Source organism: Styela clava, chromosome 8 (assembly GCF_964204865.1).
Source record: "Styela clava chromosome 8, kaStyClav1.hap1.2, whole genome shotgun sequence".
NCBI lineage: Eukaryota > Metazoa > Chordata > Ascidiacea > Stolidobranchia > Styelidae > Styela > Styela clava.
The window spans coordinates 1,706,541-1,726,464 of record NC_135257.1 but is presented as its reverse complement, the minus strand read 5'-3'; the positions used below and the strand labels follow the sequence as shown (position 1 = coordinate 1,726,464).

Here is a 19,924-nt window from a genome sequence, read left to right as displayed (position 1 = left end):
GGTGATTTGTTAGCTCCCCAGCTAGTTCCAATAAGCAAACGCAGCAGATTAATCCGTTTACTACATTTTTGTACAACATATTCGATATGTCTCTTATAATTTAAGCGCCTATCGAAATAGACTCCGAGGTATCTTACTTCATTCCTGACTGGGAGTATTACACCGTTTATGTGTAGTTGTATTGGTGGTAATTTTCTCTTTCGGGTGAAGAGTACAACTATTGATTTTGTGACCGAGATCTTAAAACCCCATTGATTGCACCAGGACTGAATGCAATCCAACGAGTTCTGAGAGGAAATGATTAAATCTTCAATATTGAGACCAATGTGCCATAGAGCGCTATCGTCTGCAAACAATCCAACATTATCTGATGAAATAGTACTAGGCATATCGTTTATCATTATATTGAATAGCAGTGGACTGATTACGCTCCCTTGAGGAATTCCGTTTTCCAATGAGAATATACTTGAAAGACGACTGCCTACTCTAACCTGAAATGAACGATTTGTCAGAAAAGATGCAACAAAAATCCAAATTTTCCCGGTGACACCAATGTTATATAGTTTGTATAACAGTCCTCTTTTCCATACCATGTCATACGCTTTTTCCATGTCTAAGAAAATGCCAAGTACAGATCTTTTATTTGGTAAATCTTTATATATGTCATCGTGTAATTTTAGATATGCATCAGTTGTAGATCTCCTCCACCTAAAACCGCTCTGTTCTCTACATAATATGCCATTTTTTTCAACAAACCACTTCAGTCTGCGAACTATAATTCTTTCCAAGACCTTACATAAATTGCTAGTTGAAGATATAGGCCTATATGAAGATGGTTGGTCTTTTTGTTTATTGGATTTAAGAATCGGAATTACAACAGAGCGTTTCCAGGTATCTGGAATACTCCCTTTGTTCAAAATCAAATTGAACAATTTGAGTAATATGTCTTTACATTCTGCGGGCAATTTTATAAGCATCGCGTAGCAAATCTTGTCTAGTCCTGGAGAAGTGCTTTTTCTTGGTTTTAAAACTTGATTAAGTTCTTTCATTGTGATATTTTTATCCAATTTGTGATTAGCCTTGAAGATTGTTACGTCATGTGAGGATTCGAATGCGATCTTTCTTTGAAGAAATTTCGGAGTGTAGTTTTCATTGCTACTGACCGCCGAGAACGAACTCGCCAGAAGCTCAGCTTTTTCGGAATCTTCGATTGCTGTTATACCATTGTGTTTTAAGGCCGGGGATTTGTTCGTATACCTTGCTTTTAGTGAAGCGCCTAACCATTTTCCATACGTTGCTGAGTTTTTCATTCTTGTCCAGTGAGCTACAGTAATCATGCCAACTCTGCCTTTTAGCCTTCAATATTATTCTTCTTGCTTCAGATCTACGTTTTTTATACATTATCACATTTTCGATGGACATCGACCTTTTCATTTTAAGGAACGCCGCTTTTCTTAGCCGTATGGCTTTGTCGCAATCAGCATTCCACCATGGGATGCCATTTTTTGTGTAGGATTTTGTTCGTGGTATTGATTCATTTGCTGCTAAGATAATCGCATTTGTAAGAAAATCATTGAATTCATTTATATCGCTTGTGACTATATTCTCACTGATGCGCGTTTTACATAATTCCGAGAACTTATCCCAATTTGCTTTATCGAGTCGCCATGATTCCATGTAATTACTTGTGTCACCGACTTGTGTTACGTTAAAATAAGTTTTAACCATTACGTGATCACTTCCCAGTAACTCATTGGTCACAATTGTATTACATCTATGGGCAACATCAGGAGATGCTATTGTTAAATCCAATAACGACTAATTATTTACTCTGTTATGGGATAAATTTATCCTAGTGGGAACAGAGGTGTTAAGTACTACTAAATCAGTGCTGTCAATAGCTCCAGCAAGAGCTAGTCCTCGTTGATTGTTTGTTGGGCTACCCCACAAGAAATGATGTGAATTAAAATCCCCACAAAAGACTGTTTGTCGTGAAAATTGATCAAAAAATCGTTCGAAGGCATATTGAGAAATTCTAACATATACGTATACATTGACTATCTTAAGATTTCCCAAACTGACACTTTGAGCTTCTGCGCCATTTAGAGGTTGTAAAGGTATTTCAACAAAAGATATATTATTTTTTATAACAAATAAGATGCCACCACCTTTACTAATCAATCTATCTTTGCGTACTAGGGTATACCCTGGTATGCTAGGATTATGCTTTGGTGTGAGATTGCTTTCTTGGATGGCTATTACGTCAGGTTTCTGGTGTGAAGCACTAATAAAGTTTTTCAATTCACCTAGTTTCCGGTATATACTACGGCAATTCCATTGGATGATAGTTAATTTTACTTTTTGGTTGAATGTTGTTTTATTGCATTTTTAAGGTTGCCAGCGTCGACATCGAATCCAAATTGAGCGCCAGCGGACATCGAAACAATAGCGTAAACATCACATTCTTTTCCACTTTGAGAAACCTCTAGCGTATTTTTTATGACTTCTGCGATAAATGCAAAAAAATGTATTGGGTCCAGAGATATAGGTGCATTCTTATCTTCATTTACCTCTTTCGAATTGGGGCGACTATATTGGCCTATAATAGGCGCTTGTTGAGATGACTTGTCTGATGACAATATATCTTTCGACTTTCTAATCATAAGGACAGGTGTACTTCCTTGAAAAGGAACTTTACTGTGAAGAGCCGGAAAATCATTTGCCGAAAATTGCGCAGTTTCTGAAATAGTTTGCTTAATGTGGTTTTTTGCCCACTCATACGGTAGTTTAGTACTCGCCATTGTTTTTTGAAGCAACCGTTCCCGTTTATATACTTCGCAGCCACCATATGCGGCGCTGTGTTCTTGTCCACAATTACAACATCTTGGAGTTTCGGAATCACATTTATTATATTCGTGGTTTCTACCGCACTTGGCACAGCGAACTTTACATCGACAATTTTTAGCTACATGGCCAAATCTATTGCAATTAAAACAACGAATCGGTGGAGGGTTATACACTCTGGTCCTGAATCGCATATAGCCGATAGTCACGATTGATGGTACAATGCATGTGTTAAAACAAATTAGAACTGATTTACTCTGCACAAACTTGCCTTCGATTTTTCTATTAAGCCTTTTTACAAAGACAACACGTTGTCCAGATAATGCGTCCAACAATTCATTATCGGCCATGTCAATTGGCACATCGCTAATTACTACTCTAGTATTTTGATCATTGTTTACAAACAATTCAGTCTTCACTGGAATGTTGGTTGTGCTATCGCCGATATCATCACATTCCAACAATAGTTTAACTTGCTTTTCGTTTGAACATTCAATTTTCAAACCAGAACCAAGCACACGTACCGATTTTAGTGTTCCAAACTTCTGCACCAGATTTCTATGTATAACTATAGGATTGTACGTTCTCATCTTACGCTGGGTACCCCGTATAACAACGAATGTAGATATAACGTCATTTTCTTGACTTATTGTGTTAATTTTTACTTTACTTTGGGCATTAGAATTACTATCGTCCCCCTTCCTTTTCACTCCGGAAGAAGTTGGCGATTCATCGCCGTCCATCTTATAACATAAAACAGCTTTATCCGTAATAAACGTTCACTCTCCAAAAGAAAATTTGTACTGGATCTCAGTCAATTGCACTTTATATACAGCAATATATACAGATCGAATATAAAGAAACGATCTCACCGTATTAATGTAGTGTTGTATCCAGTTTAATCCACAAAACAGAAGATAGTTTGTATCCAGGTTTATGCTCACAAAGACGTCCGCACTGCGCGACGTCGCGTTGTCGAGTGTGAAGTTGAGGATGTCTTTCCCACCTCGCTCAAGTGTTGCTCGTCTTTGTTTTATCGTTATTTGTCAGCTAGAAAATTGGTTTCATCTCATATACTTGCGTTAAGTTAAGGTTTTAAGTGTAATTCGTTATCTGATATTAGGATCAATTCTACGATGAAACTGTACAATGTAGATACATTTGACCTACCACTTATTATGTGTAGTATTTTTGTTTCGTTTGAGACCAGCAGCGTCTCATATAGCGTAGCACTGGTTTCATACCACAAAATAACCAGTGAGTGCAAACAAATCTAACACAAGTTCACTGCCGCATCAACCAGCGATGCCCCCAATAAGCTCGGACGACCGCTTGGGATAAAATCGGGCATCTCACAATTACGTTGAAAGAGTCGTGTAATTATCGACCAGGAAAATACCTTTTTCGCGAATCTTCATATTTTGTTACAGTGTTCTAAGTTATTTAATACAAAAAAGTATGTTTAAAACAAAATTGATACGAAAAAATGAAGTTATTAAACTCCCAGAGGTTTGCAGCAGTTGCAAAACAAACACCACACTGGTTGCCTTGTTGGGAATTTTGTAATATTGAACTCTGGTTGGGACGCATGCGGTTAAACAGATCATCTGGTGTATCTTGGAGAAAATCTTTGTATGTTTACAAACTAAAGTTTACAAATGGTTATGAACTGCTAATCCGCAAAGCATTGTTCACATCTAAGTTTGAAATGCTTGCAGAACTTTGGTGTTTTGGATTAAACATAAATCCCCGTCTAACGTATCAGCTGTTGTTCAAGCAGGTCCGAAAAGTGGAAGGTGTGCGGAAAAGTAAGCGAAAAGATTAGAGTGTATAAAAGAGTGGCTCGGCATACTACCCACTGTTGACTCGCATTATTGCAGAAAGTTACAGAAACATTGAAGTTTTGTATCTATGCACCACAATATCTGCCCTCCACAGACTTTGCAAAAATATTGCAGAGGCAGCAAACAGGAGGGTCGATAGTGAAGCCTATTTCAACGAGATTCTCCACAGACACAAATACTCAGCTTTTATTCCCTGAACGGATCAATGTGGTAAGTGTATAGGTTACAAACATGAGTACTGAGTTAGTTGAGTATAGCTTGAATCAAACTGAAGGATGATGCTAGAAAAGATGACCGACAAAGATTCTGCAAGTGCAAATAAATCAGTTTGGATGATGGACCTACAGGCAGTGCTTTTATGTCCTGGGACCTAGAACCAGAGCTAGCACATCCTATTACAGAACTAAGCTACATATACACAATTCCACGCTATGATACAAAATCAAAAGCAGGTTACTGTTACGTCTGGAATGAAACTGATGGCAATCTTTCAAGTGAAGTATTTGCTTACTTGCATTTTGAGCATTCCAAGCGAATCACTTGTAATAATCCCGAGCTGAAGCATGAATGTGGAGCGAGGAATGTGGTTACCAAAATAGGAATACCACGGTAGCTAATGCATGTTTTAGTTTGGCAAGAACAACAACATAAATATTGAGCAAAAATTTTGGTGGCCGGGCACACACAAATAGAATGTGACTCAATGCACAGAGTCATTGAACGTAAGATAGTAGGGGACATTCGTACTCAACGAGATTTAATCGTACTCAGTTGTTCCTTCAAAGCATTAGATCCGGAAAGAGAGCAGGAGATCCCAGAGTGCATGACTTGCGTGACTTATAGTGATGGTAGTATTCGTTACAAGTTTTCGTTTGAGGTAGCAATCTGGAAAACGTTACCACTTCGTGTACAGTATGTTCAAACTCAACGGGTGCCAATGTTAGATCTCATATTCCATCCTGTGCAAGGAAATCTTCAAGGCCAATTGACTGCCATCGTATTTTTGATAACCTTCCTCACGAGTATATTATATGAACTTTAGAGGAGTATACTTTGAATTCATGTATTGAAGTTGTTTGTTCATGTTGATGTTGTAGGTTCAAAATAAGTTATTGATGTTTTGATTGAATTATATTGTTTTAATTGTGAAATTTTACATTCCTCATATCAATTGAATAAAACACATCTAGTCCAATGGTCATCATAGCCAAATTATAATCACGGAGGTACATCGCATTTTTTGACTTCTTTTTTTTGACATATTAATTCAATCGAAGTTACTCGCTAAATATTTTTTTTCAATTATTGCCGAATGAACTTAGGTTATGCGAATAATATTGCCCAACGCAGGGTGCGGGAATAAAAAAAAAATGTCAATTTCACCGCATATAAAAAATAAAATTTGAAAGTTATATATATTCTAGAATAATTAAAAATATGATAAGATAAATCTGAATAAAGAAATTTTTGAAACAGATTGAAAAAGTTATGAATTTTTTTTTTGATTTACTCAAAATGCGAAAATTGACTTAGGCCTTTTTTTATTAGGCTGGCGATATATGTTTGAAGATATTGAACTAAGATTTACAGTTCACCTGTTTGTGGATACGATGCCAGAAGAATAGTATTTTCTTCAAATTCATATTCTTCATATGCTCTTTTTGCGGTCTCTGCTTCAAAAAATGGAATGAATCTGTAACCTTTCCGCTCGCTACATTTCATAGACTTAACATCGAATGATTGTCCCAACATCCCCTTCATCGTTGAAACCAATTTTTGAACTATAGGTTTTTTCTCATCAGGAAGGGAAGCTATAAATTGTTCTATTGTAAAAGGCTCCTCTCTATGTTATTTAACTACTATTCGACGTTTTTCTGTAATGTTAACATGGAAGAACTCTAAATTCACAACATCGCACACACATAGTTGAAAATGGATGCTGATAGTTGCAATGATGGAACAAGAAAAAATTACTAAAATGAAAACCTTATATTGTTCCATTAGCAAACAAAATATATATGAGAAGGATACTTCTCTATGACACATGATATTCGACTGGACTCCTGAACAGCATGTGAGGATTTTATAAATAATTCATATTCTTTGAATCCCTTGAGACGATCTTGAATTAGATTAGAAAATATTATTTTGCTGAATGGTCCTAAATACTCAAACGCGACCATAGCGCATTGGAAACTAATTCAAACCACAATCTGTTATCATATGAGTGTTTGGTATACCCCAGAAGGTATAGAACTGAAATATCATATATTTTTCAGTTACGGTTCTCTTGAATATTCGCCCTCAAATTCTATATTATTAAAATATTACAAATAACCGATTATAATAACACAATTCTGGCTGTTTTATATTTATGTTTGAACGCACTACGAAGTACATGAAACATAATACACGTGCATGAATGTATTAAAATATCTATGCTCAATTGGCACCAACGAAGATTTTTGCAGTAGAATACCAGACGCCGAGGCTCACCAATTCTGAATTAAACATATTTAAAATAATACTCCCCGTTGTACTATGACCTTATCACAGTTAATCGCTCAATAAAGGCCAACAACGTCTTTTACAGCGAACAGCTTCAAAGTCCTACAAATGAATGATCGTCTGTTTGCTTAGTCATGTTGGGTTTACGATAAAATACTATTGAATTAACTTGTTTGTCCAAAGATAATCGTGACGGACATTATTATTCCTTTGTTGAATTTTCATCGAGATAAACCAAATCATAATCTAAGCATTTAGAATTTAGATGGCGGAAATTATATCATTTCTCAATAATTTTCTACCTAAAAATTTCATCTAAGTGGATCTACTTTACAAATTATTTATTTAAAAGCATAAAACTTACATGAACATTGTACTTGATTTGCATGCAGTAGCCTACGTATCAAAATCAAACCCGTTGCCAATTATAGATGCGCAAGGAGGCCATTCAAAAGTTCATTTGGATGATATGACAATCCACACACCGAATGTATTCTGCGCAACTGATCTATTACCTTCCACTGTTGCTGAACGGAGTTAGATCTGGGAATATTCGGTTAATCGGTGAACCGTTACTAGATGGTTAACGCTTACTATTAATATAAACCGTGATTAGTCACCCAAGGTAGGCCTCCATTTTCCAGTGTGAATTCCTCTAATAAAATCATTTTGCACGTATACCTATTTTGTGATATTTACTTCATGGTACCACTAACTGAATTATGCCGTGAATGTCATGAAGGCAACAAATTACTTCAAAAACCAGGACTGCTAGCAATAAAAATGTGACAATACAAAGTTCATAAACAGGTACCGATCCCACCATTCAATACAAATTATATGACCTTAATTTTGGGAATAACATTCGAAACATGCAAAGTCTGTGGAAAGAACATAAGCAATAAAATATCTTCGGGAAGTAGTGCCAGATGCTGCGAATTCACAATGTCGCCGCCGCACTTAATACAAAATTGAAACATTGACACGTAAGTTACATTAAATGTCCGAATCGGTATTAAAATACCACATATATATTTAAAAGAGTCCGCATCTCTTTTGTGAAAAAGTGACCAAGAAGAACTACTAGAAGGGAATTTTCGATCCGTCCACAATTTCTAGCAATACCAAGGAAAGTTTATGACAAACTGCTTTATAATCATAATGAGACGTGTTTTTCCATTTTAACACGTCAAATGAGACGGCGTTGTTTCATGCTGCGCCTTTGACCCCGCCAGTCGTTAACCGATCAATCTTGGCTGGTTAGCGGCTAAATTTTCTAAATTCCCAGCCCTAGCCATAGGAAGTAGTCCGAAATAGGTTCTATGAATCGAGTTTTGTTGCACATAGATGATGACTGAAAATATTTTTCGGATTTTATGGCAATATGCATATATATTTGAAAAAATTTCAAATCAACTTTTAAGTAAACACATTTTTAGGAAAAAGGCAGTATATAAACGATTCTTTATTTAGGATTTGAGAAGTAACACACATCAACGAAACTTGGCACAAAAGACTGTCATACGCTGATAAAGTTTTTCAGGCTTTTGGGTGTTCAATATTTTATTAGGTAGCCATCTGGGTATTTAAAACTCGAGATACTCTTTAATGAGATCTCCTTCATAAACAGATAAAAACTGTAATAGTTGAGGATTTTAGAAAACAAAAGAACAGCCGTTGGGAGAAACAGTCGAAGGAAGGACCTGGATTGTTGAACTGTTTAAATTTGCACCGTGCACGTGTGCACAGAGAAGAACGGAAATCTGTGAGTGTTCTTAATTGAAATTAAAAAAGTTATATAAGCATATACGACTCTTCACGTTAACTTTCGGTGCTGTCTTTTATTTGACTCTAGCGGAGGCAGCTCTAGACAATTGTAATCAACATCACAATATGTTCAAATCCCAGAATTCCATTCGATACCGTTTCAACTCACAACATGAGTTTCGTGTTGTGCAAAATTCATATATTTTAATTTGTTCGAGAATCGAGACAATTCAATTCTTTAATGAACATATACCGTTTAGGTACAAAATCTGAGAGGTGGTGTTACGAGACAGTTTACAAACCCCCTAGGTTTTTTGGTGTTATTAGAAAACAATAAAGAACAAGTGTAAACACACCTTTTTGTGTGTTTAAAAACTCGAAAAATCAAAATATAATTGGTAAATAAATGAAGAAAATAAACGTATATATTATGTGTAAAATAGCTGGAATGTCTTTGTCACCACCAACCGTCCCATATATCGCTGGAATCCTCCTTCTTAATGGATTTTATGATTTTTATTTTATTTGTTTTAGAGTACTGCATCATTTTTGCAGTTGAAAGTGCCAAAATTCTCCATTTGGGTAACCGTGTCTTCACTGTGAATGCTGCTGAGTCAGTTGTACGAATTGAAATATTGGCAGATTTTTTTCTATTGTTGCAAGGTTGAAATATATTATCATTTGCTGAAAGTTCATCTTCATATTTTTGGTTGAGTGAGTACGGAACTAGAGGCTGTTCTTCTAGCATTTGTTCTTCGCTTTCAATACTGTTTTTCGATATTTGAGACATTGATAATTCGTGTGATGAATTATCAATATTCGCACATGCCAAAAATTGGTTACTGACGGAGCATGCATCTTCACCAGGTATTATGTTTTCCTTAGAGGGAGACTGATAATTCAACAACTGACTTTCTACATGACAAATCCTTTTTAAGATTATATGCGAGCTAGCTACATGTCGCATAGTTGATTTTTTCTCGAGTGGTCCACTCGTATTTTTGGTGAGTTTATGAACACTCGTTTTTTGGGAAGGAGCTTTAGAGGGTTTTTGTTTCATAATCTCTATACGCTCTTCTTGCTCTTTAATCCGTATTCGTCCTTTATGTGTTGCATGTAAAGGAAGAATAACATTATGTAAAAGATGCGCAACTTTACGGTCACAATAATATGGCCTTTCGTCTCCGTTGTTCCTTTCAAAATCTTCACATATGCAGATAGCTAATCCGGTGATGGTCTCAAGTAAAGATGCCGTAAAAATCCCCACCACAAGCCAAACGATTGAACCAAACAGTAAAATCAGGACTGAAGGAATATACAATCGAATATTCGATGTCAATGCGAGAAACAGGCTCGTTGAAGCGCACGTTAAACCGATTTTGAATGCACAAATTGCGTTTCTAGTTTCATAGTAAGCTTTTGTAACTGCCCTTTCAACTTGTTTGCTTCCTGAACATTTTAAAATAGTATCTCTCAGCTCTCCGTACACTCCAATGGAAATAGATGACAATGAAGAAAAATATCCCAGAAACTTTGTGCTGTTGAATCCATTTAAAAAGAGTTCGATTCTCTCCGTGGCATTTCCAGAAAATGAAGTAGCTGCAAGACTGCCCATATTATACCGCAGTACATCTTGAAAAGCGGTGGTTATTGGGTGATTATGAGATTTGAAATACCAGTTTGCTGCAGCTCCTGATAGTATAGCTGCTTGACATCGTCCAACCAATTCTAGAAACCATATATGGAACAACAATAATGGTAATAGTATCCAAGTATCAGTGTTTGCTTCGAATTCAACATATTGATTTGTTGTTGATGCTTTGATTTCTCGACAGCCCAATACTGAGAGAAACAACAAAACAGAGAGAAAAGTTGCTCCGGCATTTATGAATAAGGTGAGCAGAGGTTGGCTCAATATTTTTGGATTTTCATTTATACAAAGTGATGCACTATGCCACAATCCCCTTGCTTTACTAAAGTTACCTCTTGATGAAATCAAGCAGTAAATTATAAAGGATTCTCCAAAAATACAGAACACGGATGTTAATAAATATGGAATCGTTCGCGATGTCGTAAATAATCTTTTATTGTTGTAAACATCGTTTTCATAATCTGTCATGCCGGGAAGTAACTTGACCACATGCGCTATCATGTATGAGCAGGCCAGTGATGTCATCAAGAAGGATGTCACATAACAGCACAGCGATGCATATTTTGGAAAGCGAACGAGAAGCATGTTCATAAATATGCTACCGATAAGTATGAGTACGAAAATTGATCCGCTTGCAGTCAGACTGCTTATTATATCATCAATGACGTAACTGAAAATAGTGAGGAACTCTGCAATTTCGACATAACCACCCTCCACCAGTTGCTCCTTTATACATCTGTTCAATATAACGATGCTGTTGCTGGCACTGTAAAATAAATGTGCAAATTTGCATATTGGATGTGGTTGAAGAAATCCTTCAACTCGTTTTTTACTTTATTTAAAAAAAGACTATTCAAGAAAAATCTTACTGATAAAATATTGCAAGCCTGATGCGGCGAATTTTTAGAGTTTATCAATACTTTCAATTTCAAGGACTTGTTCTTCTTTTTACAAAATATTGCTCATGCTAAACATTTGAAAAGTTTGCCATAAAATAGCAAATTGAAATTAGTATATAAATTAGATTGAAATAGACAAAATTTTCCCTATTATTTTGATTGGTAGTCGAAGTAACAATTAAAGCATACCACCTAATGTCTACTATACATGGCAACTCACTTCAATCGTTTTGGTGCACACGCGTCGTCACATCCATTTATCAATGTTGTATCATTGATAAAGTTGTAGCCATTTTTCCAAAATATGTTGGAACACGTAGACGAGTTCTCCAACCACTCAGGACATTTTTTAACGCAGAATCTCAAGGTTGTATTGATGCATTGCATTCTCCACAAATACGTCGAATCGGCCTTTACGTCGCCTGATCCTTTAACGCCTTCAACCACACGCGAAGAGCTTGGATCGCCTCCACAAACGTTCCCCCATGAGTCGGTCCCAGCCCATACATACGACGGATAACATTTCTGAAAACAGTGCATGGATATTGAAACAAATGCAGCAACGAATAATATATAGCAGGCAAGAAATGGCAAGTCTCGGCATTGTCGCTTCCGCAATGGTATCGTTTTTGAATCATATTCTTCGTCGCCACCTACGGGATGCACGACATTAGGACTTGAACACATGCCCACACAACAAGAGGATGCCGTTGTTATATTCACTGTATTTCAGATTTTATACAGTCGCTTAAATATATTGCACGCTGATTGTGACTTAATAATTCAAAATGGTTTATTTCGTCCTATCTTATCCTAAGCGCAGTTTATTGAACGGGAGGCGGGAGACTCGACTACACGGATAACTTACCTGAGACAATTCGACTACCTAGACAAGAGTAATGATGAGTTGTCCGTATTGTCACATTTTCTACAAGGCGTGTTTTAAGACTATAGAGGTGTAATTTCGATTATTTCGGGGTTCCAATGGCAGGAAAACACATCAATATTCTCACATTGATATTTTTATGTGCTTGAGCGGCCTATTTTCGAAAGGCAGACAACATATCGGCCGAGTAATCGCTCGGCGAAGTTGCGATATCGATGCTTGAGAGGAAGACCGAATACCGAGCAATGGGAGGCAGAAAACTCAACATCCGAGCAATCAGTCTGCAAAGTTACGATATCTATGCTCGAGAGACTGACAACTCACCTACTTGGATAGCGTTTCCCTAGTGCCGACTGATATTAGTGACAACCCAAAGCCACACAGTTTAAGTCGTGTCCATATATTTGAGCATCGCTCTCTTGTTTGCTTTAAAGGTTATATTACCCAAAGGTTCGCATTTGTAAATATTACAATGAGGTTTATATTACAAGATATTTCCATAAATTCTGCACCGTGTTGAGTAAACAATACATTATTTGCCGCGCTCATGTACAGTTTTACAGTATGAATATATTGATTATAAATAGTTGAAACTTTTAAAATTTATTAAAGTTTAATACAGTCTTTGTATTGTTCGACGCTAACAGTACATTCCACAATGGAACGATAGTAATATATTTGAACCAACAATCTACTATAGTGGTTCTCTTTCAAAGCATACACCGTACAAAGTGCAGTCGTATAGGGTCAACATGTACTACGTGATAAGACTAAGTAAACATTCTAACTCAAACTAGATAAATATATACGATACAGAAATTAGGTCATTGACGAGATCATTGAGTCTGATAGAAATGTGAACTCATTAAGTTCATGCAGTTGTGCATGGATGCAAAGTTTTATTTTTTTAGTGAATGTTGAAATTGAAATATCTTGTTTTGAAAATTGTACAGATTACGGTACATCATTTACATGGTTCCATTACATTTGAACCCACATACATTTGAACCCATGACAATTGCACCTGTATGCTATTGCACCTATAGAATTTTTTTTGTGTCACGGATAGTTAAACCCATACTAACCCTAACCCATGGGTTTTAGCACACGCATATAGATTGAACCCGTGGATATACGCATGGGTTCAAATGTACGGTCACCCATTTACATTCTCCTATAAACCTGACTATTTCTCCCATTTATAGTATGTGGTATCATTATTCGAGGGTGCTATATGTCCAAATTTTATTCTTATGTATATATATTATGTATTATATTTCATGTTGTATTGTCTCTATTTATTGATATTGGCTTGTCCTACCAACTCCTTTGTACAAACAGTTGGGCATACTCCACCGTTACCCATGTTGCCTAATCCACCCTCTTCGCACAACTGTCTGTATGAAGGACCATATTATACTTATTCGATTTATTTCATTTTATGCTTATCATAAGAGGTGTATGCCGCACGTTCATGTGTTTTAGGCCAGTGTGGTCTTGTGTATACATCCCGTCATCTTCAATGTTGATATTTACTAACTCCTGTGTTTTTGCTTTTACGAGACGAATAAACATACATACATACATACATACATACAAGAAGCTGACTTCGGTAAAAATAGTTTGTCGTGGACTCAAAGAAACAAGTAGGCCTACATATAGAACGAGCTAATCCGAAATAATAGTGGTGGCTACTGGCTACTGCAGGCATCGAATTTTAGAACATCATTTTTAGATGACTCAGGGCCGCAGTCGAGAGCAACGACATTTATTACTGATAATAAATAATAAAAGGAATGATACAGCATTTAATTGCATAGCGGTTCAACTATATAAATTTTTTTGATGATTTTCTATTATATACAAAGCTTAGCTAGATAAGTTATATGAAACCAAAACATTATCATGAATCAGTTATTTGCTTCGATACCGAACAACAAAAAGATAATTGTTCAAGAACTGACAGCTCTGGTTGAAAAAATTGTGCAACAGACGTTCGACTTTGGTGCGCTTACATGTAGTGAATGGAAAGGATACAAGTTTATTCCGCTATTCGAAGCAGATACTGCAAAGCGAGCATATGACAATTACGAATTCGAAGAAAATACTGTTCTACTGGCATCTTTTCCGAAAACAGGTTTGCAGTTAAAAATATTTTACACACCGAGAAAACAATTAATTGAGCCTCATGCCTAATGGCACAAGACTAAATTTCTCACACTCTTCAGTTATGAAAATAGCTCTACAAAGCATTTAATATCTATCCATGCTAACAAAAGCATGGCAGAATGTCTAAACAAACTGAAATTTGCCATGATAACCAAAACCTAAACGCAATCTAACCGAAACTACTAAAAATGCAAATTGGGTCTGGTGACAACATTTTCCATAAAAATAAATATTAAAAGCTTTTTACATCTACGCTTTGGGTGGATTTTAATGTATTGAGTATCAAACGTCTGATAATGTTCCCAATGAAGACGGGGATATTTTTTCGTAACTCTATAATTCCTATGCATCTGTTAGTTTAGATATGTTACTATATCTTTGTTTCGAAAGTTTCAAATAATTTGTAAAGATGTACTCAATTGGTTAAAGGCAAGGATAGAATTTTATTGTGTTTTGTCTGTCATCCCAGACCAGTGAAAGATCCATATCATTTTATCTGGTTCTTTTCATACAAAGAACCCCACAGTACACCAAGAGAGTACTATAGGCATATAAAAAGTTTGGTTCAAATTGTCTTGCGCAAAAGATTTAAATTGTTGAAAGCGCCATATATTTTCATACTACATACACACACAAAATTGTGTGGTAAATATTTCGAAATTAGGCCTTCGTTCTAAGCAGGTATTGGTGTATTCAATTTAACAGAATGTGATCTTTGAAACAAACACGTGCTTCAGTAAATAACACTGCTTAGTTTTAAAAAGTTCAATATCGTCGCATGTTGCTTGAACCATGTTGAGCTATATAAAAATTTTAGTTTAAATTTTAAACTATTAGTATTAAATTTTCAACAATTTTATTCTATATTAAAATTGTCATTCTAGGAACTAATTGGACGGCTGAAATTATTCGCCAAATATTTTACGGACAAGATGAAAAGCTCGATGCTATTTCTAAGTCGATACCTCCAGCGTTGTCAGTGTTAGAAATTTGGAAGGGTGAGTAACTTAAATTTTAATATATCTCTTGATTGATTTTACACAGAACTAATAGCATAATGATTGAATATATTTTTATGCAGCTGAAAAGCTTGATCTGATGGAGCACCTACCTTTACCACGTAAGCTATTTGTAACTCATCTTCCGGCTGAATTGATAAACATCGACAAGTTAAAAAAGAAAAACGGAAAGGTATTAAATCTACAATTTTGAATACAAGACAAACAACGCACCTCCCAGACCGAAATCAGGAGTTATCACTGATGTGGCGACTAAGATTAGCCCTATCACAAGTTTTGTTGCCTTGCCATTTCTCTATAATTTTTTTCAAATGCTCTCCATTTCATAGTTTAATGAATGTTCTTCGTTAGGTATTCATTGACATAACCTACCTTAGGTTGATTATATATATATATAAATATACTTTGAACAAAGATCTCGTGTATAAAATCGGCCACAAAAATCTATCACGATATTTGATTAGTAGAGCTACTTTATTATTACGCAATGGCCTTCATATTGGCCTAAAATATGGTATCTCACTGAAGCAATTTCTGGTTCAACAGCACATTTTTTATTATGCTTCATGCGTATAACTCACATTAAAAATGAGGCTGAAATTTATACTATATAAGAAGTAGAAATATATATATTGTTTTTGTCTTAACAAATTTACTTTCTTTTCCATGTCTAAAGGTTGTTGTTCTTGTGAGAAATCCAAAAGATCAAGCGGTTTCTTGGTATCACTTTTCGAAAAATCATCATTTTGATTCGGTGCGTGACGTGTTAAGCAGCGATTGGAATCAATTTTTCTCAGATTACGTGCAAGGTATAATGTAGCTAAAATCGTAACACAACTATAAAATACAGGTAGCAGGTAATAGCGGATATGAAGTGGACTACATGGCTTGTTTTCAAAATCAAGAAGCATATGCAGCTCAAATTTAATATTCGGACCGCTCGTTGAGTTACCCTGAACTATAGAGAGCCAAAACATGAAACGCGATAGTATTCTTGTTTTGATCTCTAATTGTATGCTTTTCGTGACTTATTTTTCTTTCAGGCAAGCACCCTCTTATAACAAAACCGGGTGAATGGTATCCTGAATTTTTGCTGGAGTGGAATAAACACAAAGATGGTAGTAACGTCATGTTTCTAATATTTGAAAATATGAAAAAGGTTAGTAATATGTAGGCAACTTCTCACTCGGTTAGCAGCTTATATCAAATACAAGCACAGGGCGACTACCAAGAATAAGTGTTGTTTTAATTGTCAATATCATAAATTTCAACACAGACCCATCTTTTAATTTGCGCTATTAATTTATTAGACACAAAGTATAACGATGGATCGTTTGGCTAATTTGTTGTTAATGTTGTGGGCAATCGCTTTCTCCGCAACTTTGCTGTTTCATTTTAATTTACGGGAACATTTTTATACGTTAAAGAGTGTATAGCCTCTAAAACAATTGCTGTCAACATCGTTATTAGTTTAATTAAAGCAATTGCTTTCCATATAGTTATGTCAATTATTGATATTATTTCCTAATAAATATTATATATTACTTAACAAGGATATTAAGAGGGAAATTCAAAGATTAGCTACATTTTTGGAAGTTGACATAACAGATAAAAGAGTAGCAGCGATTGCTGAATCTACATCGTTTGGCGCCATGAAAAAAGATGCAGAATTGGGCGTAAGTGAATTTGCGAAAGTACAGAATATCATGACAATGATGAGAAAAGGTAAAAACAAATTAATCATTAATTTAATTAACAGGATATTTACAGGGAAGGTTTCGTAATGCTTTATCTCAGTTGAGATATCATGCTTACACTAATTAGAAGTAAAAGAGAACCGAAGTTTCACATAGAATTTGTTAATACTATTTACATATACTATTATCTTCCACAGTAACTGTGTTTTTTTCAAACATGCTTTACTGCAAAACAGCCCTTTTCAATTTATTCATCATTGACAAATCTTCAAACCACGTGCGAAGTTTCGTACTTTCCCTTGCAACTTTTTCGTAAGAAAAATTATCAGCACACAAATGTTTTTTGAATTACTACTCTCGTGAGACGTCTTCTGTTTTGTAATGATATTAATATTAAAATGCCAGACCCTGTGTCACATAGCAAACATAAAATGTATTTTAGGGCAGGTTGGAGGATGGAAAGAGACGTTTACCGTTGCACAGTCTGAATTAATGGACAAAATAATAGAAGAAAAGCTTGGCCATACGGACATCAAATTTACATACATGCTTTGATATCTTAGCATTTATATGAAGTATATGAGTTTCATCTTCTGATATTACAAATCTAAGCTATAATTGCTGCTGCCAGATTCTGCTGGTCTTAGAGTTTTCATTGGTCTGAAAAGTTATCTAATGGCGAGAGGAATTCTTTTATGAAACAAAATACTGTATTCCATAACAATTCAGGTTAGATACAAGCGATAACAGAAAATAATCATATGAATATGATGCAATATATAAACTTTTGTCCGTTATGAGAATTTACATTTTAAGATATATATTTGGTGGAAGATCGATCCTGTCGTGAATGTCTTTTATTAGATTGGTAGGCAGGGACAGTGACGTAAATTGCATATGTATGCGAGGAGAAACGCACTTGTAATCATTAAGTAGTAAAATTTGAAATCAAATTTTCCGTTCTTTGCGGTGATAGTCCAGTTTTCCCAAATATAATACCAACAAGAATTTAGTACAATATCAACCTAATAGCCTCACCACGGAACTCTTAGTTTACCAACAATATGTAAAATTTCGCTTCATGTTCAAGTAATTTCATTTGTGCGAGGTTTATACTACAGCGACTTGTAGTTTGGAATTCCTTCACTTTCACCAAGTGCAACATCAAAAACTTTATTGTTTTTGAAAAATATGCGAAATAAACACATATTAATAGGTGTACAAGTGTGATTTTACTCGCGTGTCTTTGGTGGTGATTTTCAGCATCGCAGGCACAAAGTCATATACAAATTCAAGCAAATATCACAAGGAAAATGTATACTATATAGTATATAGTCTTATTTATCTGATATCACAACATAAATAATATAGGTATAAAAATACAAAAGTAATCTAAATGTTTCTCTGATGAATTGTAAACAAAACGATTCATCCATGCAAAACACATATTATCATCTTCGCTTTCTTTCTGCACTGTGATTATATCCGTAACCGAAATATATTGCCAAACCTAGAATAGAAGTGAAAGTATTGAGTAAAGCAACTGAAAGTAGACTTGAAAAATTACATATTAATTGAATTCCCGTTAAATGACTTAAATGCAAAGAGGCTTCTTTATTCAAGTTATGACTTGAAAATGGCTTAGTTGTTTGCCTCACAGCAGCCGTAGATTAACCATATACAAAATGAAGTTCAATCGTTACCTTGAAATAAACATGCAATGACCGCCCTAGGCAGATGACAAAACCTAAGCTGTGGTATTCTTTGCAGTATACTGTAAGATTACAACAAAATCGCGAATCGAGAGCTTTCAGCTTACAGTAGAAACCTCGATGCTAGAAGTTACAAGCTATTGTTTGGAAGATAATAATTACATAAATATCGGTTACTAAAGATATTTAACGTGTTTGATATTCCTTAGTTACCCAATCCACTGAAACTTACCCAATATTCAGCAAATTCCAAGTCTTAACCAAGTCATTGGCTGAAGTTTTAAAATAAGAATAATATTTATGATTGCACTGAGAAATGGGACAAACGGAACTCCAGGAACCTGTGTAAATTAAAATAATATAAACTGATGATAATAAATGACTGAATTATATTTGTGAGATATTGTATTGACATCGCATAATTTTTTTTTTTTAATTTGAGCACATATTGTGATGTCGCCATTCTGTAGTCGAAAGAATTTTTTCAAATATAAATAAAATACCTTAAAAGTTTTGATGCTTTCGTCTTGCTTGAATACGAGCAATAGCAGGATTGATACTGTCGCGATGGATGAAAATATGAAAATCAGAGCAATGTTCCACCATGAAGAGATGTAATCTTGAGTGAATATGCCGAGTGCAGATGTAACGGTAATAGCAAAAGTTGCCAATATTAGAAGATAATTTGGAACTTCTCCGGCTTCAAATTTCACTAGAGGTTGAAAAAGAAAACCAAATTCGCTAGATAAAATTTCGGCTTTCACACTACCGACTCCTTGATCAACAGTTGGCCCAGTCTCTTCGAAGAGGGTTACTTCGGACTTAGAAGATAAACTCGAAGCACTTTGGGTTTTTGTCTCATCTTTCTCGGGAGTTTTTACCACATGCGACATTAGCGGAAATTTTTCGATGCATCAGATTGGTTTTC

The 19,924-nt window shown here is 35.4% G+C and overlaps 3 protein-coding genes across 3 annotated transcripts; 1 reads left to right on the top strand and 2 right to left on the bottom strand.

Moving 5' to 3' along the window:
• Positions 1–2,354: 2,354 nt before the first annotated feature.
• On the bottom strand, positions 2,355–3,587 carry LOC144425679 (uncharacterized). Its single transcript, XM_078115185.1, has one exon. The coding sequence runs from the start codon at positions 3,585–3,587 to the stop codon at positions 2,355–2,357; it is 1,233 nt and encodes a 410-aa protein (XP_077971311.1).
• Positions 3,588–9,420: 5,833 nt separating this feature from the next.
• Positions 9,421–12,219, bottom strand: LOC120346592 (choline transporter-like protein 2). The gene is made up of 2 exons (XM_039416353.2): positions 11,734–12,219; positions 9,421–11,380 (listed from the first exon to the last, which is right to left on the bottom strand). The coding sequence occupies exons 1-2, from the start codon at positions 12,198–12,200 to the stop codon at positions 9,421–9,423; spliced, it is 2,427 nt and encodes an 808-aa protein (XP_039272287.2). The 5' UTR covers positions 12,201–12,219.
• Positions 12,220–14,251: 2,032 nt separating this feature from the next.
• Positions 14,252–18,456, top strand: LOC120346593 (sulfotransferase 6B1-like). Its single transcript, XM_078115447.1, has 7 exons — positions 14,252–14,536; positions 15,453–15,566; positions 15,650–15,759; positions 16,264–16,396; positions 16,631–16,746; positions 17,141–17,312; positions 17,727–18,456. The coding sequence occupies exons 1-7, from the start codon at positions 14,305–14,307 to the stop codon at positions 17,837–17,839; spliced, it is 990 nt and encodes a 329-aa protein (XP_077971573.1). The 5' UTR covers positions 14,252–14,304; the 3' UTR covers positions 17,840–18,456.
• The last annotated feature ends 1,468 nt before the right edge of the window (positions 18,457–19,924 follow it).

What these genes read in the sequence shown, in the direction of transcription:
- LOC120346592 (XM_039416353.2), bottom strand. Translation starts at nt 12,200, where the DNA reads ATGTGTTCAAGTCCTAATGTCGTGCATCCCGTAGGTGGCGACGAAGAA. An exon ending in TGTGCACCAAAACGATTGAA is followed by an intron (nt 11,381 to 11,733) that starts GTGAGTTGCCAT and finishes TTTATTTTACAG; the next exon opens with TGCCAGCAACAGCATCGTTA.
- LOC120346593 (XM_078115447.1), top strand. Translation starts at nt 14,305, where the DNA reads ATGAATCAGTTATTTGCTTCGATACCGAACAACAAAAAGATAATTGTT. An exon ending in TAAAAAAGAAAAACGGAAAG is followed by an intron (nt 15,760 to 16,263) that starts GTATTAAATCTA and finishes CCATGTCTAAAG; the next exon opens with GTTGTTGTTCTTGTGAGAAA. An exon ending in CATGACAATGATGAGAAAAG is followed by an intron (nt 17,313 to 17,726) that starts GTAAAAACAAAT and finishes AATGTATTTTAG; the next exon opens with GGCAGGTTGGAGGATGGAAA.
- LOC144425679 (XM_078115185.1), bottom strand. Translation starts at nt 3,587, where the DNA reads ATGGACGGCGATGAATCGCCAACTTCTTCCGGAGTGAAAAGGAAGGGG.